Raw genomic sequence first — 24,703 nt, forward strand, 5'->3', positions numbered from 1 at the left:
GGGGAGAGGGAAACTAATGATTAATTACTAAAAATAAAAATTATTTTAAAAGGAAACTATGATGACTTTCCAAATAATCCGGGCAGAAAAAAACCTCATCTTTGGCCTAGAAAGATCAAATCACTTTTCTGAACTCATGTTTACCTGGCATGGCACCAATCTAACCAACACCAAAAGCAGATTTGGAGAAGGCAGCTGCTCAGAGCCTCTGACTGCAGATCATCTGTGAACATTGTGCCTAATAAAGTGTGGCTATACGTTAAAAAAAAAAGGGGGTCACCCACAGAACACTGCATTTGTAGGCCACAGAAACACAGCGGTCGTAAGCCAGGAGTCCTATGCCAGAACGGCTGGGACTGGACTCGAGGTGGGGGGGCCGGCGAAGGCGGGCAGCCAGGGGGGTGAGGCTGCCCTCTCCCTCGGCCCCACGCCCCGGGTGACCACTCGCACTGGTGCCCCGGACAATCATCTCTGCACTTAAAAAGGAAATTTAAAAAGCACTGCTTCCTCCAAGCGCCGGCTCAGCCCTCTCACCCGGTGCCCCAGGGCGGGTGACAACCAGTCTAGTCGCAGGCCCTGGGCTCTCACACAAGGACCAAGTCCAAAAGGCCCGGCCTCCACTTCCTGTCCCTGGGCGGTCAGCAACCTCGGGCTATCTCCGGCGGGAGAGGGCGGGCAGGACCACGGGGAGGCCCCGCCCCTCGGGGAAGGTCCCGCCCCCTCAGACCCGCCCAATGTACAGGCCCCTCCCCTTTAGATCGCTCCCCTTACAGCCCATGGCCAGGGTTTGGTCGTCGCCGAGGCCCCGCCCCTCGCCACAGAGGCCCCGCCCCTCGCCAGTCCCGGCCGGCTCCGCCCCTCGTCCGGTGGCCCGAGGACGGCTGGAGGAGGAGCGTGGAGCCGGCGAACGGAGCTCTCGGTGCGGCCCGCTGCTTGGTTCCGACTGGGTCGTGAAGCCCCACCGTTCAATCCGCGGTGAGTACCGCCTCGTCCCACCCACCTCCGGGAGTCGGGTGGGGGCGCGCGGGCCACGCAGCCCGGAGGAGCCGTCGCGGGCCTGGTCTAGCGGCGCCCGGGGCCCCGCGGCCCGGGGGAGGCCCAGGGGCTGGTTCCAGAGGCGTGACCTCTCGGTGCTGTCCCCGTCCCGCGGTGTCGCGCCGGGGACCCCTCCCCCCAGAGCTCTGCTCGCCCCGCCTCGGCCGGGCGCCGCGCGGGGAGGGCGTCCAGGCCTCACAGTGGGGTCCCTGCCCGCGGCACAGACCGATGGGGAGCCCGGGTGGAGTGAAGGGGGCAGGGGGGGGTGAGGCGGAGAGAACCCCCCACCCCTCCGCGGAAGGGTTCCGCAGGCCGGTACGTCCCTGCTGCCTGTCCCCACCGGGCCGGTCATCCCGGCACACCCTCCTTCCTGTCCCACCCCCGCCCCAGGCCTCTAGAAAGGAGTTCCCAAAGTTTTATTGGGTCAAGCACACCCCTTGCGCTCTCCAAAATGAGTGACTGATTTGGATCTGCTGAGACATTTGCCATCCGTTAGTAAAACGCAGAAACTTTGAGTGTGTTTAATAATTCACTTGAAATTAATACTAGACGAATCCTATCTTAACACTTAAAAATCGTTTTGATTCTATTTTCTAAAACAAAGTGACAGAACACAGTGTGTTATTGCTTTCCATTTCTGGGAGAAAAAAAATTGTTTTTTTCTATTTCAATCTCAAGAGAAGTCAACCGGTACTCACCTGTGATCTCAGTTCTTGGAAGACCGTAGCCTGAGGATCCAAAGTTTGGGTAAGGTTAGCCTGGCCTGGGGCTACTTAGTCTCAAAGTAGAAAAACAATTAAATATTTTCATGCCTGCTCTTGTATGCATTCCATTCTAACAGTACACGCCGGGTAGTTTCTGGAGATCTCCACAGTGTCCAGCTGAAAAAGACAAATAACATCTTAGTAGTCTTGAGTAGTATTATGGTAGTGGTTTTGAGGCTGGGCGCACCACATTTTCAGAGTTGTTTGTATAGGAAATGCTTGAGTGACTTAACCCGCTGAGCCCACTTCTTGTTGGTAGTTCTTCCTGTAAGGGGGGACACCTCCCCCACCCCAGACCAGAGAGGGTGTTAAAATGTGATCCATGGGCCCAAGTTTGATCACTTGGGAGGCCAGACACTCAATGCCCACATTTGATGGTGACTCCTTTGCTGGTCTCCTGAAATCTCAGCAAGGTTCCTGTGTGACTTTAGTTGTTTCTTTGGTTGTATCAAAGCTGAACCTGTTTTGTGTCTCAGCATTACAGCATTGATGTTGCAAGCAGAATCTGTGGGTTTAGAGGAGATCTCTAGAGAGATGGTGCCAAGTGTGTAAGGGGTTGGTGTGAAGATTACCAAGTCGTTGACAGGTTATTTCTAAAAGAAGGAAGGAGCAGCGCTGTAGCTCCTTTCCTGGTGCGCATTGGCTTTGGGTCTGTTCTAAGAAGCATCTCAGTCTTGGTTCTCTTTCAATTTCCAATTTCAGAGGTCTGGTGTTATGTCTAGTCCTTGTCCAGCCCCTACCAGAAAGCAGTTGTCCAACATATCAGTGTGTGACACAGGGAGAGTCCTTCACTAGACTTCACTTCATCGGCACAAGTTCCTGAATGAAATGATATACAAAGACACATGGGGGGGAGGGGGAGAACTTCTCTACCTCTGTCCTCTCCCCAAAGAGTCTGTTGTGCTGAAATGGAACAGCTTGGACACTGCAGCTGATAATTCAGAATAATTTGTGCACATAAACCTGATTCATATGTTACTGCAGTGAACTGGCCGGAGCAGGGACTGGAATCTAAACTCGGAGTCCCTATTGTGTTCTCTATAGAAGATTCTCCACATCGATGATGGAATCTCACCTGGTCACCTTGTCAGGAGATAGTTGATAATCTGTTTATTACCTACCTAATTCTATACTGGATGCTGGGAATGTCCAGAGCACAAAGATACAGTCTCTGTCTTTCTGGGGATTACAGTCTAATAGTTTAGGTTAATGAGACAATCCTGCCAGAGTGTTTATGTGAAGCATGGTCCTGTTCCCTAATAAAAGACTGCTTCAAAAGCATGTGCTAAAAATGCCAATGCCACATTGTGAAAATAATGGTAAAATTGAACATTTATGAGCATGTGCCTGGCAAAGAACTTCCTTTGTCTTGTTTCCTCCAGCCTTCTTTTTATGGAATAACTCATTGTGTAGCATCCAGACTTTACAGGAAAATTACTCCTAATGTAGAGCAGTCACTAGCCAGCCTTGGGGAAGGTACTTGATCTTTCCTGGCCATAGCTACTTTGACTTAAAAGAGAAGGTTTGTGCTGTGCGCAGTGGCTCATGCCTGTAATCTTAACTACTCAGGAGGCTGAGATCTGAGGATCAAGGTTCAAAGCCAGCCCTGGCACAAAAGGACCTGAGACTCTTATCTCCAACTAACCTTTAGAAAATGGCAAGTGGGGCTTGGCTCAAGGGTAGGGTGGTAGCCTTGAGCTGAAGAGTTCAGGGACAGTGCTCAAGCCCAGTTCAAGCCCCATGACCCACAAAAAAAAAAAAAAATTGGTTTGAGCCGTTCATAGCAAGTGTTCATAATAACCAGTGCTTTACTGCCGCTGGCTCTTCCCAACTCTATGAACTGTGGCATCATGTCATTTTAATGTGCAATAAGCTATAGAGAGAATATTTACACCAAAATTTGGGCTCTTTCCCCTTGGAATGAACAAAATGTTTAAACGTTCACTACCACACCATTGTTATTGTCAGAGAAAAGGTATTTTGTGGGTTTTTTTGTTGTTTTGTTGTTGTTGTTGTTTTAACACAAAACAAACTTACCTGACCAAAGATATTAGATATTAGATATTCACATAATAAAATATGACTTTGCAAATTTTCAATATAAAGGGGAAAATAAAGAAATTGTAGGGCTGGGAGTTTGGCCTAGTGCTGTAGGGCTTGCCTAGAATGCACAGTCCAGGGTTCAATTTCTTGGTACCACATACATAGAAAAGCTGGAAGTGGTGCTGTGGCTCAAATAGTAGAGTGCTAACCTTGAGGAAAGCCCAAGGACAGTGCTCAGTGCTGAGTTCAAGCCCCAGGATTGACAAAAGAAAAAAAGGAGGAGAAAGAGAAGAAGAAAAAGGAGGAGGAGGAAGAAGAGGAGGAGGAGGAGGAGGAAGAAAGAATTGTAGTCTTTGTGGACTATACTATCTCTCACAACTATACAGCGCATAAAGCAGTCATAGACAATGTGCAGAGAAGCATGGGTGTCCCATAAGACTTTATTTACAAAAGCAGGAGCTAGGCCACAGTTTGCAGGCCTTTGCCCTAAAATATCAAAGCAGGAGCTCTGTTTCAAGGAGATCATTTCATAGGGAAGAAAAATCTTCAGGACTTTATCCTAGGGACCTGAATCCCCAAGATAGATAGACACAGCTGGAAGTAGGAACTGCAAAGCGTTTGGGATTGATCATGAGTCTACATAGCATGTTGTTTAAAGGAATGCCATGTGTGTTCAAGTTTTGAAAGCATAGCCATAGATGCTCAGTGGAAATCTGCATTCCCTCCTTTTTTGGAGCTATCCCAGGCCTGACATAGACAAACCTGCAGTCTAACCCAGTGTGTAGATTTTCTTATGTAAAAACCCATCGGATCTCTAACAGTTGTCCTAATTTCAGGACCAGCAACAAAGGATGTACTTAAAAAGAAGGGGACATCCTTGTTCATGTGTATTTCATACATTGTATAGACACATGGTATCTATACATGTGTGTCTATGCATGTATTATATACATAAGTGGTATGCCTGTATGATTATATAGCTCGTGAATTTAAAGTAACCTCTTAGATGTATAGAAGATGGACACCAAACCTCAGTGTATACAAGAAACAGGTTCTGGGGCCAAGAGTTTGGCCTAGTGGTGGAGTGCTTGCCTAACATGAACGAAGACCCGGGTTCGATTCCTCAGTACCACATACATAGAAATGTCAGAAGTGGTGCTGTGGCTCAAGTGGTAGAGTATTAGCCTTGAGAAAAGCCCCATACTGGCCAAAAAAAAGAAAGAAAGGAAGAAAGAAAGAAAGAAAGAAAGAAAGAAAGAAAGAAAGAAAGAAAGAAAGAAAGAAAGAAAAGTTCTGAGCAGTAGAATGGGATGGAAGACAGCTGGGAAAATTTATTTGTATAATACATGTATCTTTATATATTATTTTATTTTTACAAAAAAAATTTAAAGCCCTGAAACCTGAGTAAGCTGTATGTGTGTGTGTGATGGGACTTGAATTCAGGGCCTGGGCACTGTCCTCTGAGCTCTTTTGCTCAAGGCTAGTGCTCCACCACTTTGAGCCACAGCTCCACTTCTATTTTTCTGGTAGTTAATTAGAGATAAGAGTCTCACAGACTCTCCTGCCTGGGCAGGTTTTGAACTATAAGCCTCAGATCTCAGGCTCCTGAGTAGTCAAGTCACTTGTGTGAGCCACCAGCGCCAAGCTAGGAAGCTACATTTTCAAAACAGAGCTGTGTCTATTTCTTTGGTAATAAAACTGCCACCACCCTTCTCTCTCCCAATAAAACTAATTGTCAAATTACATTTCTAGCCTAGTATTAGCAATGCCAGCATATATAAACTCGAAGTATTGTTGAGAGCAAGCTCTTCTCAAGTGAAAACATTTTATTACACAGTATTAATATTTGACTCATATTAACTCCTGTCCAAAGTTAGAAGTACTTGATCAAAGTGTCTCTTAAAAGGCCATTATGCAATCTTTAACTGGTGTTATAAAAGGTTATTGTATAGTTTTTAAGTGAAAACACTGTTATACAAGACTCTGTTTCTGAAAGGAGGAAGCATAGGAATGTATATGTGCCTGGGGCAAAGCCTTGGATTTGCCAGAAGAGGTTAGGTGGCTTCTTTTGATGGGGGGAAGGGGTACAGTTAATTTTTGTTTTCTTCAGCCTTACTTACCCCTGTTTCCCAGCATGAGCAAATAATGCATTTGATATGAACAAAATCAACCTCTATAGTTGTTTGTCCATACTGAAGACACAGTGTATATATCTTTCTTTTTTATGCTGACTTATCACCAGCCTGCCTGGAAGCAGAACCCTGCTGGGTTCTCCTCCCCCTCCCCCAGTGGGAAGTGGGAAGATAAGTGAGAAGAGCCAGGCCTAGGGAACTGAAAACAGGCGCCCAGTGCTGTGGACTTCCCTCACAGTCTCTTCTGGCCCCCATTCACCATTAATTAGAAGGTTCTGCATGGATTTGATGCCTTCCCTTGGCCATTATAAGTTGTCCTTCACTTCATTATTATTATTATTATTATAAATTTTTGGTGAAAACATTCAGAAGCACAAAGCTGTGAGAGGGAAAATGAAAATCCTCACCCTCTACCATGGCCAATCTTGGGTTCCCTTGGATCTTTCCTTGACTTTACTCTTTCCTCTACCAGGCATTGGCATCTTCTTGTTCAACTATTGAAATTCACACACACACACACACACACACACACACACAATTCTTAGTTTTTTTAGAATCAATTATATATTATCCATCACCCAAGAGTCTTAAAACTGTCCTGTCCAGCTGGGCACCCATGGCTCATGCCTATAACTCTAGCTACTCAGGAGACTGAGATCTGAGGATCACAGTTCAAAGCCAGCCCAGGCACGAAAGTCCATGATGACTCATCTCCAATTAACCACCAGAAAACTGGAAGTGGTGCTGTGGCTTGAAGTGGTAGAACTCTAACCTTGAGCTGGAGAGCTCAGGGACAGCACCTAGGCCCAGAGTTCAGCCCCACAACTGACCACCCCCCTAAAATAAGCCCCCAAAACTGCCTTGTCCTAATATGCCAACTTCTTGCAGGAGCCTGAGTACTTGCTGTGTTTCTCATTCTCTCCTTTCATATTTGCTCTTCCCTCTAAATGTCTCAACCTATCTTCCTTCGTCCAGTTTTCTTAAATCCCGGAAATAATGCTCTTTCTGTGGACTTTTCTTAGGACCATTATTGTACTGTAATTAAATGTGTACTTATCTGCATCTCCTCATTAAATTGTAACCTTTACTTAAAAAGCACTGTTTTCCTTATCTTCCTTTCTCGGGAGGTTACTTAACTATCATAATGCAAAGAAGATACTCAAGAAATACATGCTAAATTAATTTGAATTGATCAAGGTTATAGAGTGGGAAATTTGAGTATAAAAAAATCTATCATATTAAAAGAAACATTTTCAGACATTACCTAGGGCTAAGACCATTTGATCCTATGTGCATATTGTTTTAAAGACTCGTGATGTACCAATATAAAAAGGTGAAGGGGAAGTGATGCTGTGACTGAAAGAGGTAGAAAAAGGTCAGGGAGAGCACCCAGCCCCTGAATTCAAACCCCATTACCAAAAGGAAAAAAGTGAAGTTTGATGTTTTGTTTTGTTTTGTTTTTTTTTAAGAATTTTTTATCACGGGGCCGGGAGTTTGGCCTAGTGGTTAAAGTGCTTGCCTAGCATGCATGAAGACCCGGGTTCGATTCCTTGGTACCACATACATAGAAAAAAGCCGGAAGTGGTGCTGAGGCTCAAGTGGTAGAGCTCTAGCCTTGAGAAAGTCCAAGGACAGTGCTCAGACCCTGAGCTCAAGCCCAGGACTGGCAAAAAAAAAAAAAAAGAATTTTTTATCACATATATTTGTTGAATTGTTAAGTCTTTTCTGACCTTAAAGTGCCCCATCCCAGGAAAACTCTCTGAAAATAAATAAATAAATAAATAAATAAATAAATAAATAAATGAAACAGAGGCACTTTTATGGATGACTGAAGTTTGGCTGTATTTTAATTATTTATTATTTTAAATCTTTTTTTTTTTAGGTACTGGGATTTGAACTTAAGGCCTCATGCTTGCTAGGCAAGGACCTCTCCCATCTGAGCCACATCCCAGCTTCTAAAATCTTTAGCTAAAGAAATAAGTTATATTTAGAATGCCTCCCCACAAGCCCCATGAAGTAAATCTATAGCTATACTATGAATGATTTAGTTCCCAGCATCCGTTGTGCTTCAGGTGTTAATACATTTAATTATCCCAGCAGCCTTTGTCATCCAAACTTAGAACTATACCCACAGGCATTGTTACCTTAAAACTGCAACGAACTGTAAGGATACTGCCTACGGCCAGTTAAGTGGTAGAGTTTGATTTTAAGTGCAGATTAGAAACCAAAAGAATTGGGGATTAGATGTTGTGAGCATGCAAAAACATGAAACCATCTAAACCATCTTGTTAGGCATGATCGATCTTTGGGGTCAGAACAAATTCTTATACCCTTTAATGCCTTGAAACTGCAAAAATGAGGTCATTTTCTAAACCATTTGTTTCTCTGATTGTTCATGTACTGTAGCTTTGTTGTGTTAGGAGTTAATCTAGGCACTCTGCTGATGTAGCAGTCTCTGTCTGGGCTTATGCTCCTCTACAGTTCTCTCTCATTCCCTCCTGACCTTAGAACTCTGGGTACCATGATGTCTTTGGGTAATGGAACTTACCAGGGGCTATTGCTCCAATATGGGGTGCTTAATTGTGCATTATCCTTGTGAGCCGTTATTATAGAACTACAAAGCAAAGTACATGGAATGCTGTTAGTCCATAAAGTGACCTTCTCTGTAATGAACCGGTGTGAATGTGAGGCTGAGAAGAGCGATAGGCAAACCATTATTGAGAGTCTTTCATATGTAAGAACTGAGCCGTGACACAGGGTTTGTAGGTGTGATCTTACATATAAAGTGGGATTGAGGCTAGCCTTGCATTTGAGGATGTTGTTTCATATGACCTGTGCTGTTCAGAAAGGGAACTAGTCACCTATCTTTGTAGCCAGGCCCTTTACCCTGGTGATTTTGAAGTTCAAGAGTTTAAACCAGATGTACACACAAAGGTTTGTAGTTGTCTTTATCAGTCCCTGCAGTGTCTGGCAAAGCCCTGCATAACAACCTCTGCTGTCTCCTTATCTTTTCTGTTTGGTGTTCTTTTACCCTCACACTATTCTGTAGTCCATTCCTTAAAGCCACATCAGTATACATCTACCTCAGGGCTCTTGCATGGGATACCCATAGCTTTGTACTTTCACTTCTTTCAAGGCTCTGTTCAGATGGCTCATGTCAGTGAGCTCTTTTGAGGTCATGCCTCACCCCAGTGCCCTAAGGCTTCTCCACTCACTATTGTTCTTGCCTTCCATTGCCACAGCAATGTCACTGTCTTGACATTCTTTTTGTGTGTATTTTAGTCTGGCTCCTTCCATAAAATGGCAGTACTGTACTGTAAGGGCAGAGAGTTTGTCTCTTCACTGGTATCTCCCTAGAACCTAAAGTGGCTCTTGACACACATTAGAGATTAACATAGGTATATACTGAAAGAACAAATGAACAAATGCACAAACAAGTGAATCATAAATTGTGTTTTTTCCCTTAGGACTAAAGATCATCAACCAACCTTATATTCAGTCATTTGATCATTAAAGCCCAGGAGGGTTATATGACTAAACAGAAATGCAACCAATTTATTTAACAACCATTAGATCTTTTAAAAGATCTGGAATATATTGGTTACATAGAGGAAAATAGAAAACTGGGAGAAAATAGACTGATGATCTATGTATTGAGTAAAGAAGGTACCTGACTACTGGGCAATGGCAAAGTGCTCTGACCTAGAGGAATTGCTGCACTAGAATTAGTACACAGAGCAGGAATGAGAAGAGAAGCCAAAGAACTGAAGAAAAGAGAAGCTGTGGGATCTAGCTGACCTGTTAGAGAGCCATCCTTTCTCCAAGATCCTCTCCAGCACTCACAGTTGTTAATTTACCAATATCAAGATATACTTGTATTTCGTTCTGAGTAAAGAGGTTTTGTGGTGGTTGTTGTTGTTTGTTTGTTGTTGTTGTTGTTGTTCTGGTGAGATCACATTTATCAAGAGTGAAACACCAAAGCAGTGATGTGGTCTCTGGTAAATTTCCAGTAGTAAATTCATCCACTTGCATCTGTATCACATAATGCAGAGAACTAACCAATCCTGTGCTGGTTAAAGAGCACAGCTGACAAAGAGCCATAGTAATTTTCTGTCTTGGGGAGTCCTTGGATTCTTTCTTTCACCCAAATTAGCTGTTTATAAGTTGCAGAATGTTTAGATTATACAGTAAGCACTTACTTTAGGAGTAGAACCAATTAATTTCTCTTTAAACAGAGGGGAAGATGAGGCATCACTAATCTTTTAGTGAAGTGAACCCTATAGATAAAGTGACATTACTTTGACTTTGAAATTGGGACTTAAGAAAATACAGCTGGGCAAGGTGGCTCACGCCTGTAATCCTAGCTATTCAAGAGGCTGAGATCTGAGGATTTCAGTTCAAAGCCAGCCTGGGCATTAAAGACCATGCGACTCTTATCCAATTAGCCACTATAAAACCAGAAGTGGCACTGTAGGGTGGGTGGTAGCCTTGAGCTGAAGAGTTCAGGGACATTGCCCAGGTCCAGAGTTCAAGCCCCAGGACCAACCCCCCCCCAAAACAAAACAAAAAAAAAACCCAAAAAACGAAAGAAAGAAAGAAAGAAAGAGAAAGAAAAAATGCAGTGTGAATAGTGTGATATATTTAAGTGTGAGGAAGAGAGGTGGGCTCACCACAAGAAATACAAAAGAAACTTCCTGCTGTTTGCTTAAAAACCTACTTCTGTGTGTCTTTTGAAATCTTCAGTAAAGTCTGTCTTGTGCTACCCAGGCTTCAGACCACAGAGAGGTGATTCTCAGCCGGTGACTTGAAAGTGCCTTCAAACCATACACATTCTCTGGAAGCCATTTGCATTCCCAAAACAAAAATCGCAAAGCCCAAATTATCCTCACCTCACTGCTAGTAACTCTAATAACAAGAGTTCTGCTGTCAAGGGCCATTTCTCTCCTCTCTCCTTCTGTGGTGTGTAAATCATGGTTAATACCCATGCCTTTTTATTGTAAGGTAGCCTAACAGGATTCAACTCTGATAGTAGAGACTGCTGAATCATAAACTTTTATACTCTATGGAATAGAGACCCTAAAGGGAAAATCTTTTTTCCCTCTGTTCATTGACATTTGGCTAATAAATAAAGGTCACCTGTTCTACAAATTTCTAAAGACCTGGCTTAAAAGGATAAAAATCATAGCATAGTACCACTCTTGGGTCAGTATTGACTCATTTATTATCAGCTAGGGTAGGGTCCATTATGGTTTGCTAACAAGGTGATGTTTTAGCTGTACTTAGTCTCCCTCACAAAACCCATTTTGCAGGATTGCTGCCTGGGTGTGGAAGTTCAGCCCAGGGTCATACATAACAAATCCCACTAGCCCAGATGGGGATTTTGTCCATGATTTAAACTAATGAGCCTCTTATCTTGCTATGTTCACAATTATGCAGAGAGCCAAATTGTGCAACACATTTTTGATCCGTCATTCATGTAAGGGGAACTCTTGCTGACTGCTAATCTCATGAATAGATGGAGACTAAAACAGCCCCAACTCTCCCAGGGTAACACAACTAGGTCTTATCCACATTAATATTTTAGCCATGTTCCTTGGAACAGAGAACATTTGGTCACTAGAGGTCACCTTCGTATCATTCAGTTTGACCTATCTGGCAGACAGGCAGTTTACAGAGGAAGAAATTCACATATCTAAGAAGACAGATAGGAAATTATTCAACTTTACTTGCTATTGAAGAAATGCCAAGATTGGCGGTTCAATCTCTCAACTTGGGTGAAATGTAAGAACAAGTTTTATTGCCTGGTTTCGGTAGCCCTGTTCACAGTGCAAAGAAGGATCATTAAATCCACTCAGCCTTTCCCAGCATCTTAGTGTATGTCATACAAGGACATTGGAGCTCTTTCACCCAGCTGTCCTGCTGCTAACAACTGAAAGCCAGGGATTTATTTAAGGGAATTGATTAGGGACAGCTTAAAGCTATGTATGTGTACAAAGTTTGCAGCATTATTTGAATGGTAATACTTTGAAACACACTAAAGATCTTAATGATAAGGATTTAAGTAAATTATTTATTCAGTTGGTAAATTTTTATTTAAAGGTGATATAAGGGCTAGGAGTTGGTTCTAGTGGTAGCATACATGCCTCGCATGGCTTCGATTCCTCAGTACCACATAAACAGAAAAAGCTAGAAGCTGCACTGTGACTCAAGAGGTAGAGCGCTAGCCTTGAGCACAACAAGGTTCAGGGACAGTGCCCAGGCCCTGAGTTCAAGCTCCAGGACAAGCCAAAAAAAGTGAGGTAAAATATCATGGCTATCCTAATGAGATATTTGTGGTCTACCACTAACTGGAAAAAAAATTGCAAGACAATGGGGATCTAATCCATTTAAAAACTACATTGAGAAGTCATAGTAAGAAAAAAATCCTCTGTAATTGTTTGGCCTGGCTGGGGCTTTCTGATTTAACATTCCACAGTTCCTGGAGACAGAAGTTGGTGCAGAATGAGCCTTGTCCTTTTCTCCTGCTGAGAAGCAGCTGCTTCAAATGGTGTGTAATACAAGGGGAGATGACCTGTTCCATGGTCGGAGTGCTGGCCAGATACCATGTATTTGACCTCTCCTGCCTGCCTCAGATACCTATGGCATGCATGATCTGTTACTGGTATATCTCCACACTGGTATATCTCCAGGAACAACTGGTTTCTCAACCAGTTGGTCAGTGCCAAAATTGTCTGGTACAGCCTTGGTATCCTGTATTGAAGCTTGGAACTAAAAGCACTTCAAATTTCAGATGACTTTCGAAGATTAGGAGGTTTACATATTTATAATGAGCTATCTTGGGGATGATAGTGAAGTCTCAACATGAAATTCAGTCCATGCTTCCCTTTAAAGTTCTGTGTGTACACGGTTAAAAACAAATAATACTGAAGGATACACCATTAAAAACTAAGACTTCCAGTGAGAAGCTGGTGGCTCATGCCTGTAATCCTAGCTGCTCAGGAGGCTGAGATCTGAAGGTCAAGGCCATCCCAGAAAAGACTCTTATCTAATTCAGCATCAAAACAGCCAGAAGTACAGCTATGACTCAAATAGTAGAGTGCTAACCTTTAGCAAAAATAAACAAACAACAAAACACTCAGGGACAACCCCCCAAGCCCTTAGTTCAAGCACCAGGACCAGTACCAAAAGAACAGTGGGGGAAGGGAGGAAGAGAGGGGGGAGAGAGACAGACAGACACACGGACAGAGGGAGGGAGGGAGGGAAAGAGGAGAGAGAGAGAGGAACCAGAAAATGGCAGCACTTGTCCTAATTTCCAACTTCAGGTTTGGACAATTGTACAATGTCACCTATGATGGAATCTTGCCTACTGCTAGGTGAGGTAAGTCCAGATCAGAGGTCAGTGTATGTTTTCAGAGGACTATACTCCCATTTCCCTCTTAGCTGTGGAAGGATACTGGGAAGTTGTGGAAATAAGTCAAGTTGGAGTTGTAGCTTGACAGGTGAATACTGGCTTTCTCAGTAGCTTCACAGAAGCCCATTTCGTTGCTAACAATATCATTCTGGTATTCATAAAGTTCTACCTACTCCCATTTTGAAAAGAAAACAAGTGATTCTTTTGTTTGTTTATTTTGGGGGGTTTCTTTTTTTTTTTTTTTTTTGGTCGGTTATGAGACTTGAACTCTGGACCTGGGCACTGTCCCTGAGCTCTTCAGCTCAAGGCTACCACCGTACCCCTTGAGCCACAGCACCACTTCTGGTTTTCTGGTGGTTAATTGGAGATAAGAGTCTTGGGCCCCGGGCTGGCTTTGAACCATATGATCCTCAGATCTCAGCCTCCTGAGTAGGATTACAGGCTAACCAGTGGTTCTTTAAGTGAATGTGTACCATAATCATTAAAGAGGGCCTTGACTGCCACAGTAAAAATGAAGTTTCTTTTTCAGGGAAGCGTGACCAGCAGTCATCATGAAGAACCCCTTCGTGCACCTTGTTGAGCCACTAGATCCTGCACAACCAGAAAAGAAATTCTTCAACTTGAATAAATTAGAGGATTCAAGATATGGTATGTACATAACTCTCAAGTAATTGTACTGATTTAACAGGTGGAATATCATTCGCTTAATGATTATGCGTTGTCACATTACCCTCTAGGAGAGTTGGAAGAGGGAGACAGAGGTTCTTGGATTAAGCACAACCACGAGTGCATGTGCACACACACGTGCACACACTTACATTGATGATTTTGAGTAGGTAATGATATATATTATTATAGCATACAGGTAGCACAGTGTTTATGTGTACTTATCAGTCCATTGTATATAAATTCCAACCCTTATGAGATCATGTTTGTAAAATATAAAAATTAGGAAGCTAAGTCCCAAAGAGAGTCACTGACACATGCTCAGATAGCACATTATTAAAGGAGCAGAAGGAAGCAAGAACCAAAGTCATTTTTATCCCACATTCCTTGTTTATACTACCTTTATTGCCTTTTCCATGTAACTTTAGTAATTTTTCTATAGCAAGGTAGAACTTCTGTTTTCCAAATAAAATTAATATTCTTTAATTACCTTAGTGTTATCTTAGAAACTTCAGGTGCAAGTGACCGTGATGTGATGTATAGGATTTTCCATTGAAAGCTATCTGGGGATATACTGTGGGTCCAGTTACAATAATTATAAATGAGTTAATTTCTCACTTCTTGAGCTTTAATTTTTGTAAGAAATATATTCTTTGTACATATAAATGTATATATTACTGATAGTAAAATGTGGTAAGTTAAGGAAAACTTCCTGTTATTGCAACCCATGGCAAGTCAACCATTGAAGATGAAAAGTGAACTAATATTTTGGTTTGCCTATTCATCTGTGAGTATTTTCTACCACCAAATATCGCCAGTGTCCTTGCTTTCCTGAAACTGTCTATTACTTTGTCTTCTTTCCCTGTTAGGAGAATAATCTGGTGCCTCATATCAAGTTTATATACAGATTGACTTCGAAGAATGCTCTTACCTTAAGATGCTGTATGACTTCAGGTTGTTTTCTAATGCATTCCCCTTTACTCCAGGACGCTTACCATTTTCTATCAGAGTTCTCTTGGAAGCAGCCGTTCGGAACTGCGATGAGTTTTTGGTGAAGAAAAATGATGTTGAAAATATTCTGAATTGGAATGTCCTGCAGCACAAGAACATAGAAGTTCCGTTCAAACCTGCCCGTGTCATCCTGCAGGACTTTACGTGAGCTTGATGTCACTTCTCTCTGCCTCTCTTGTCTGCCTGTCCATGACTATAACTTGTCACCCCATATTTGGTCACTTTAGAAAGCATATGGGTCTCTTCCCAACATCCACAAGAGTAAGCTGGGCTGTCTCAGACAGCTCTGTCGGCTCACAGCCTGCCCATTCCTGAAAATGCTCACTGCCCATCATGGCCTTTTTTTCTGTGGCATAATGTTCCCAGTTTTAAATAATGTTACCTTATTTCTTCCTGGAACCAAATTTCTTTTTTCTAAAAGGAAAATTACTGATATGTTCTTAGCTAACAGAGGGAATTATTTACTTGATATAATTATGACTTACAGCCTTGTTTTCTGAATTAGATCCATTCCTTTCAATTTGGTGTGAAGATGAAAGTGTGATCTACCTTCTCCAGGCCTTTACTCCCCCCCCCCCACACACACACCTCCTTTTGTAAATGGGAAGCAATTATGACAAAAAATGTTTCCAAGTGCACATGCCAGCCTTCCCACCATTTCTCAACCAGTCCACAGTTGGGACCTAGTTTTACAGCCATGTACCAAGAGTCCCTCAACCATAGCACATACTACCTATGAGATTTCTGCTCAAAGAAATATGCTTAGAAACCTGCACTTTCCAAGTCACCCACTGTTAGCTCATGTAATGAATGGTCCCTTGTCAGCACGTTAGTGATAGCAGAATTGCACAATCCAGTTATACATGGTTAGGGCTCAGCTGCTGTTGAATCCTCTCTTCCCCCAGGGGTGTTCCAGCTGTGGTTGACTTTGCTGCTATGCGCGATGCTGTGAAGAAGCTAGGAGGAGATCCCGAGAAAATCAACCCCGTGTGTCCCGCGGACCTTGTGATCGATCACTCCATCCAGGTTGACTTCAGCAGAAGGTGAGGCAGGATGATGGTGAATTTCTTGAGTGTTCTGCTTTGTGAAAAATCTTAGAATAGAAGCTGGCCTCTTCTTTTTGAAATGTGTTTGTCTACTTAGAAGAAGATCTTTAAAAGGTATTGCCAGGAAAATTCAGACTGAATGTGGACTTGGCAGTGAATTTCATTTACAGAGAGTGTATTCTTTAAAGATGTTTTTGTATGTGTATTTACTTGGGTTAAGAGCAGCCTGCATTTGTATTCGGCTTCAAGATTTAAGGGAAACACAATACATCAAGTTCTGCCATGAGAGCTTGTTACAATAAGTATGTACTTAACTGAGTTAAGTTTTGACTGTTTTCACCTCCTAGAGCTTTTATCTTTTATTGTTGCTTTTCATTTTGTTTTGTTTTGTTCATTTGGCTTTGATGGTAGTGGAGACTAAATTCAGGATTACTTGCAGGGCAGATCCTCTGCCATCTAAGCCACGCCCCTCAAGCCTGTGTGCTTTGTTTCTATCTGAGGGGTAGGGTCTCTGCGTTTTGCAGGAGCCTGCCTGGGCTGTGATCCTCCTACTCTTTGCCCCCTGAATAGCTGAGATTACAGGCATGACCTGTAAATGTGTACACCTGGCACTTTATTCCTCTTCTTAATCCCAAGTAGTTGCTTTGTATCTAGCTATTTTGTGGATCTCCTGTGTTTCTGTATGTTTTTCCCCACTTCTGTTTAGTCTTCGGTTGTTTTGGATAGGGATAACCTCTCTTCTCTGCTCCTATCCTCCAGACTTAACTAATAGCATTGTAAATTAAACCTTATTGCAATAGTAGTCTGGAGAATTTGTATTCTTTGTTCTAGAATTTCCACTTCCAAGCTGACATAATCCATATCTGAAATCCAGAAGAAGCCAATAATGTTCATAGCCAATAATGTCCATTAAAGTATTACTAGCAAATGATAGCCCAGGCACAGTCTACATGCTGAAGAAAGATGAACACTTTGTTAAATTGTAGTACATCCAGAAACAAATTATCAGGTTCAATTATGTTTATCTATAAAGTATTTTATTCTCGGAACAAGCTCAGGATATCTCAGTGAGCCAGGTACTAAATTGTATGTGTACAAATCTCAGCTAGACCAAACTTATATTAAAAGATGAGGTGCTAAGTGATTGTTACTGGGATTATAACTGGTCTTTGTTTATTTTTACAGTAAGAAACTATTACTTGATAATTTTTAAGTCTTAGGAAATAAACCTCTCAAAGAGAAATAAGATCAGCTTGGAGATTTGGTTGGGTTACAGAAAAACTCAAAGGAAATTTAGGAAATGATCATTTTCCAATCAGTATTATAATTTTTATCCTGATAAATATACTTTGTTCTCTGAGTTAACAGATCTTGGACAAAGAAACTGAATTCTCATCAACTTCCTTTTTCCTGTAGACTTTGTAGCCATCCTTAGCAATCTGCTTTCATTCCTCTAAATCACAGGGGGTAGGTTTAAAGTTTTGCTTCAAAAGCATTAAAGGCATAAGATGATATGATATATGATAGTTAAGGATGTTCGTAAGGTCCTTTCCAGAAATGGTAAGATAGAGGCAGCTTTACTGTAGAGATGCTCACTTCATGGCTTACCTGTATTTTGTCTGGAAGATCAAAAGACAAATGGAGATAGGAGTAGAATTTCAGAGATCTCTTGATTAGAAGCCAATGTATTCATGCTTGTTAGTGCATCTGCATCATCACTTAGTTTACCTTGACTTTTCCTCCTTTAGATCTCAACTTTCATCAAGTCTAGTTTCAATTTTTTATCTTTCCCATTTACACTATGAACATTTCATTATGAAAATTGCAAAATCCAAAGGATAACTTTCTGGTCTTAATATCCAAATCTTAAGCCAGCTGTTGCCTCCAGCTACTCTAGGGGCTGATAGCTAAAGGATCATGGTTTGAGAAAAATTCCCTAGACTCCATCTCCAGAATAACTAGCAAAAAGCATGACAAGATGTGTGACTGAAGTAGTAGAGTGCCATACTAACAGGTGTAAGGCCGAGGTTCAAACTGTAATACCACAGAGAGAAAAAATAACTCACAAAAATAGAGATCTAGTTGTAGTAATTGGAGAAGACAGTTAGAATTGTTTTCACTGATGGTGTTTTGACCTCCTGTCTTGTTCCTCATTGTTCTAACAGCTCTTCCAGAGATCATAGGTAAGGTGGTAATTTCTAAGTGCTCGGCCTAGTTTGAATAATATTGGTTTAATGTTGTGCTTGGGAATTTAGGAGATAGCTATTGTATACATCATTGTAATATTTTATACAATTACGATGGAAGTACTTCCTTTTTATTCTAGCAAGAATTTCTGACAAGACTTCATCAGTGCTTAAATTAAATTGTCTTCTTTTTAAATATGATTTGGGAATTTTTTTTTTTTTTGCGCTAATTCCAGGCTTGAGCTTAGGGCCTGAGCACTGACCTTGGGCTTTCTCAATGCTAGCACTTGAGCCTAAGCACCACTTCTGGCTTTTCCTATGTATGTGGTATACTGGGTCTTCATGCATGTGAGGCAAGCACTCTACTACTAGGCCAAACTCCCAGCCCCCTGATTTTGTCTTATTACTTATATTAACAGTATTTCATCTAGATGAGGCTAGATTGATCCAATTATGTTTTGGGGGGAATTTCTTGCACACCATTCATTGAAATTCTCAGAAACTATGAACTATGTACAAATGTGAATTCAAATTATATAATTTAAGAAGCAAATTTTCTGTTTGTCTGTGAAATCATTCACATGCAAGGTCACAAGATGGAGATAATTCAGGGAAGTCTAGAGTAATGAGAACTCTGAATTCTAGGTCTATTTATTCCATTCCAGTAGTTAGAATTAAGTGAATCAAACAAGGCATAGCGTAGCAGATTTTTTTTTTATTTAGAAAACTGCATAATTCCCCATGAAAAGGACAAATTACCCCCAACCCCCATATACCACTGAGCTGTGTCAGTGGGATAAAGAATTTTTTTGTTGGGATAATGTATAGTGGGATTACAGTTGCATTCGTCAGGTAGTGGGTACATTACTTCTCACACATTGATGCCCCTTCTAATGTTTTTGTCCCCATTGTCTTTCTCCAACCCCCTCCCAATCATCTTGTTTTCTCCCCTTCCCTTTCCTATTTTAAATAAATAAATAAACACATATACAGTATACCAGGTAACAAAGTCAGATACAGAAACAATATGAGATTAATCATAAGGGCAAAAACAGAAAAGAAATAACATAGTACATTAGGAACAACAATCACACAAGATAAACCTCTTGTTTCCATATCTTAGAGTTCATTTCATTTAGTCTCATCCTATATGACCTTCTTTTTTTTTTTTTTTTTTTTTGCCAGTCCTGGGCTTGAGCTCAGGGCCTGAGCACTGTCCTTGGATTTTCTCAAGGCTAGAGCTCTACCACTTGAGCCTCAGCACCACTTCCAGCTTTTTTCTATGTATGTGGTACCAAGGAATTGAACTGGGGTCTTTGTGCATGCTAGGCACAAACTCCTGGCCTCCTATATGACCTTCTGTACCTAGGTTTTAAGCTATTGTAATCCTCTGCTAGGAGAGTCCAGGATTTGTACTAATTATTATAAGTGAGAGAAACCATTGAGCCTGTGTTCCTTTGGTTCTGGCTTACTTCACTTAATATGATTTTTCCAAGTCTTTCCATTTCCTTACAAATGGGGCAATGTCATTCTTTCTGATGGCAGCATAGAATTCCATTGTGTATAAATACCACATCTTGTTGATCCAATCTTCTACTGAGGAGCATCTGGGTTGGTTCCATATGTTATGGTAAATAAGCATAGCAGATGTTCTATCTTCATAGGGAATAGGTTTTTACCGGGAATTACAGTAACCTGGGCAGCTTGGACATGACTGGCTGCTGATCCTCCCAGGAATATGTTGCTTTGGTTACACCAGTGTCTCCAGCATTGTCCTTCCAACCCTGCTTCTGCCCGGGCAGGTCCTGACAGCCTCCTGCTGCGGGAGGGACCAGGGCAGAGGACAATAACATCTTGAGTCCAGAAGGACGCAAAGTAGAGTAGAAGAGATGAGCAGTGGACACATGAGCAAGAACCTTACCCAGAGATAGACAGAATGGTTGGACATCCCTTCTGTGGTTTTTTTGTTTTGTTTTGTTGGTTTTTGTTAATGAGCCTGCTACAAGCCAGTATTTGTGCATGGAACTAGTCAGTGTAGAAGAAGAGATTCATGAATGTGTAATTTTAATTTAATTTAATTTTAATTTTAGTTGGAAAGTAGTCACCTAGAAAAGGCAAAAAATCATCCTGGAAGTGACTGTGATTCTCGACATTGCCAGTTTACAGCCACATAAACAAGGGAACATGCCATCCCACATATGGCAGCTCAGAGAAATGCAAGGTGATGGAGGAAAGGGAAACAAAAACAAGCATTCCCTAAACATCTCTGCTGCTGCTGTTGTGTGAATGTCTTAAATTTGTTTATTGAAGCCAGACTTTACTATTAATTTTAACATTATTCAGCTCATGATTCCTTTCCACCATGCTTGAGGGTACTATAAAGAATCATGTGAGCCAGATAACTTGTTTGTATAAATTTTGAAATTTGACCCTGTTTTTCTAGATTGTAATAGTGAAATTTATAATACCATCCAGCAAGTGGGAGAATACAGCTGCAATTTTGTGCATTCATTACCCACTAAATGTAACTGTTAACTTCTTCAGCTTTGCAATTCACACGGTTAGTTTTTCTTTCTAATAGGGCAGACAGTCTACAGAAGAATCAAGACCTGGAATTTGAAAGAAATAGAGAGCGATTTGAGTTTCTGAAGGTATGGGCCAACTTTGATTTCACAGTTGGGTTTCTGGGTCGTGGGGGGTGAGGGAGGGATGTAGAGATGGACTGGTAGAAGTATGGCAGGGATTCATGGAATTCTCTTCTCGTTCAATCCTAGTGGGGTTCTCAGGCCTTTCACAACATGAGGATTATTCCCCCTGGCTCAGGAATCATCCACCAAGTGAATCTGGAGTATTTGGCAAGGGTGGTATTTGACCAAGATGGATATTACTACCCAGATAGCCTCGTGGGCACAGATTCACACACTACCATGATTGATGGCCTGGGTGTGCTGGGTTGGGGTGAGTCTTCTCCCAGGTGTCTGTTCCATGTGAGCTGTTCTAGAGTATCCTAAGTCACATCGTATCCCACGGGTGTGGACTTACATGACCACCGGTATTGAAGGAGTGTTTTTGTCACTGATTTTCACTCATTCCTGTACTTAGCAGTGCCCAGAAAAGGTGCTCAATCTATATTTGGAAAAATCAACTTGAATTAGGTGTTAGAGACACTTCACATGAGTGAAACTAATATAAGATGATTAACAACAGAGACATATTTGTTTTTCTTTTTGTGCCAGTTCTATGGTTTCTACTCAGGGCCTTGTGTCCTCGGCTTTCTGCCTCATAGATGGCAGTCCATTGCCGAAATTACACTCCCAGTCTAGCTTTTTTGCAGGTTAACTAGAAATGGAGTCTCACAAATTTTTCTGCCCAGCCAGGCTTTGAACTTCAGTCATCAAATCTCAGCTTCCTCAATAGCTAGGATTCTAGGTGTTAGCAACTGGTACACAGTGAGCCATGGAGACTCTTAACCTTGACTTTACTGTAGCCCTGGGGGTTATAGGTGTCACATACTTTGAAAAACACTTGTTAAAATTTTTATAGGACGATTGGGCCTATGTTCCTTTGAGTCTGGCTTACTTCAATTAATATGATTTTTTCTAAGTCTTTCCATTTTCTTTACAAATGGGGCGATGTCGTTCTTTCTGACAGCAGCATAGAATTCCATTGTGTATAAATACCACCCACATATTGTTGATTCACTCATCAACTGAGGAACATCTGGGTTGGTTCCATATCTTTGCTATGATAAATAGTGCTGCAATGAACATCATTGTGCTAGTGGATTTAGTATGCCCTTGTTTCTGGACGGTTGGGTAAGCCAGACTCAAAGGAACATAGGCCCAATAGTCTCCCTCATTTGTCATAATCAGTAGAAACCTTGGATTCTCCTAGCAGAGATTTACAATAGAACAAAATCTAGAGACATTAGGCCAAATTGTACGACACTAAATGTAAGGACCTCCAGATAAGGAAACAAAAGCCATATAATGAGTGACTGTGGTCCTTAATGTACTATGCTATTGCTCATCTCTCTTGCTGTCCCTTGGTTATCTTATATTGTTACAATATTTTACCTTGTTATCTGATATATTTTATATGTACTTAATTGGTTATTTGAAATTGGATAGGGAAGTGGGGAAATCAAGATAAGTGGGAGGAGAGTGGGAGGGAAATGGGGACCATGTCATGAGATAGGATATCAATGTTTGTGAAGTTATGCACCTTCTATCTGGTGAATATAATGTATCCCTTCTATTAATCACAATAAAAAAGAGACAGAAGGGGAAAAAAAACTTTCTTATAGAAAACTAAACATTGTAACTGGGTTTGCAGAATTCTTAGCTGGGGTAATGGTGAGGAGGGTGAGTTATTTTCACCATGCTGTTTCCTTGCAGGAGTGGGAGGAATCGAAGCAGAAGCTGTCATGCTGGGCCAGCCAATCAGCATGGTGCTTCCCCAGGTGATTGGCTACAGGCTGACAGGGAAGCCCCACCCTCTGGTGACATCCACTGACATCGTGCTCACCATCACCAAGGTAAGGACCTGCTACCGCTCCTGCTGGATTGGAAAACCAGTGGCAGTGGAGTCTGGGTTTCCATGTGCTGTGGAAATTCTGGGGATGATGTACTGATCATTTAAAGGGGTGAGATTGGTTTTGATAATTATGTTCATTTCCCTTTTTGATAATAATGGTTCATCTTCCTTTGGTATTCATTTTGCTTTTGCTTAGTTTTTTAAAGTGTCACAGTTAAACTGTATGTAAATTAAGATATTTATATGCCTGCTGCTTAGATTTAGCAGATGATAAGATTTTACCTTATTTTGAAATCTTTTCATAGAAGTAATATACATTGTTTATGGCTGAAGCTGCCTTCCCATACAAATGGTTATGCTTCTACTTTTGCTGCTTCTTCTGCTGCCACTGCTTCTTCATCCTTCTTCTACCTTTTCCTCTTCCTCCTTTTCTTCCTCTTCCTCCTCCTCCTCCTCCTCCTTCTTCTTCTTTTTCTTCTTCTGTCAGTTGTGGGGCTTGAACTCAGGGACTGGGCACTGTCCCCAAGCCATAATGTCACTTCGGTTTTTTGAGTGGTTAATTGGAGATAAGAGTCTCACTAGGACTTTTCTGCCTAGACTAGCCTCAAGCAGCCATCTTCAGATCTCAGCCACCTGAGATTACAAGTGTGAACTACCAGTGCCCTGCTGATTATACTTTTGATATATTTTTTTCCACATGGCTCTTTATTTGAATAAATAGCAAATTAGTTTCATGAATGTTGTTTGACTTTTAAATTTCTCTTTTGTATTGCAAGTTATATTATTATAACAGACATTTTCCCAAGTTGGAAAGTATTAGGATTTATGGCTTTTTCTTTTTTTTATAATTTAGATGCTTTGCCAAAAAAAAAAAAGTCGAGTGCTTACCTAGCATGCACAAAGACCCAGGTTTGATTCCTTGGTACCACATACATAGAAAAAAAGCCAGAAGTGGTGCTGAAGCTCAAGTGGTAGAGCTCTAGCCTTGAGAAAGCCCCAGGACAGTGCTCAGGCCCTGAGTTCCAGTCCCAGGACTGGCAAAAAAAAAAGGGAAAAAAATCCAAAAGAATTTCTGTTTGATTTAATCTTTATGGAATAAAGAATTGTATTTATTGAAGACCAGATCATAACTTATAACAAATATCTGTACACTCTTTTTCATTACATTTTTTAAAGGATCAAATGCAGGCCTGTAGTCTCCCTATTTTGCTTCCCTACACCGCTGGAATGACACATGCAGCCAGTGCACCCAGCCAGCTGGGCGCTTTTCCCACAGCTAGGATTACACACTCACACCACTGCACCAGTCATTGGTTGAGACAGAATCTTACAAACTTCAGTGTCTAGGCCAGCCTCAAATCATGATCCTGTGACCTCTGCCTCCCAGGTGGCTGGGATTTCGCCTTTGACCATGGTGCCTGGGTAGTCCATGTTTCAGATGTGGAATAATACAGTTTGCCACAAACTTTGGAAACACATAACAAAAAGAGGTTTTCATAATCTGTGAAACCAGCTTTATGCAGAGCTCACTTAGCCATGGCTCTCACCCCTGGCTGTTGGTCTGTGTAGAAAAGACAGTTGCCCTGATATGTACTGTAACCTGAATCTTGCTTATTATTACCTTTGAAAGTAAGTCACTTACTTAACTAGTGTGATTACATAACAATTGAGTTAGATTTATTTAGTTTGAAAGAACTTAAATTTTAGCACTTCTATTTTATTAGAGCATTTGTTTTTTTCATTTTGAAAAAACTTATTCAGTGTTATTTAGAGGATTACCTTTTCTTAAGAAGTATATATAATTGTACAGGAGAGTCGGGAGAAAGCCAGTACCGAATCCCTGCTCCCCAGTTTTACTCTCTTACCTATTCAC

At 41.6% G+C, this 24,703-nt stretch overlaps 1 protein-coding gene across 2 annotated transcripts in view; it reads left to right on the forward strand.

Moving 5' to 3' along the window:
- Positions 1–877: 877 nt before the first annotated feature.
- Aco1 (aconitase 1) overlaps positions 878–24,703 on the forward strand; it is a 43,295-nt gene continuing 19,469 nt past the window's right edge. The window contains exons 1-7 of one of the 2 annotated variants that reach the window (XM_090330084.1): positions 878–975; positions 13,915–14,033; positions 15,038–15,206; positions 15,968–16,105; positions 20,876–20,945; positions 21,069–21,252; positions 22,692–22,831. In XM_090330084.1, coding sequence (XP_090186210.1) covers positions 13,937–14,033; positions 15,038–15,206; positions 15,968–16,105; positions 20,876–20,945; positions 21,069–21,252; positions 22,692–22,831 — 798 coding nt within the window. In that variant the 5' untranslated portion in view covers positions 878–975; positions 13,915–13,936. Of the gene's footprint in view, positions 976–1,735; positions 1,783–13,914; positions 14,034–15,037; positions 15,207–15,967; positions 16,106–20,875; positions 20,946–21,068; positions 21,253–22,691; positions 22,832–24,703 lie in introns of those variants that run through there. The other variant, XM_090330085.1, reaches the window with a different exon arrangement.

This window comes from Megascapheus bottae, chromosome 3 (genome assembly GCF_031878675.1).
Source record: "Megascapheus bottae isolate mThoBot1 chromosome 3, mThoBot2.hap1, whole genome shotgun sequence".
Taxonomy (NCBI): Eukaryota; Metazoa; Chordata; class Mammalia; order Rodentia; family Geomyidae; genus Megascapheus; species Megascapheus bottae.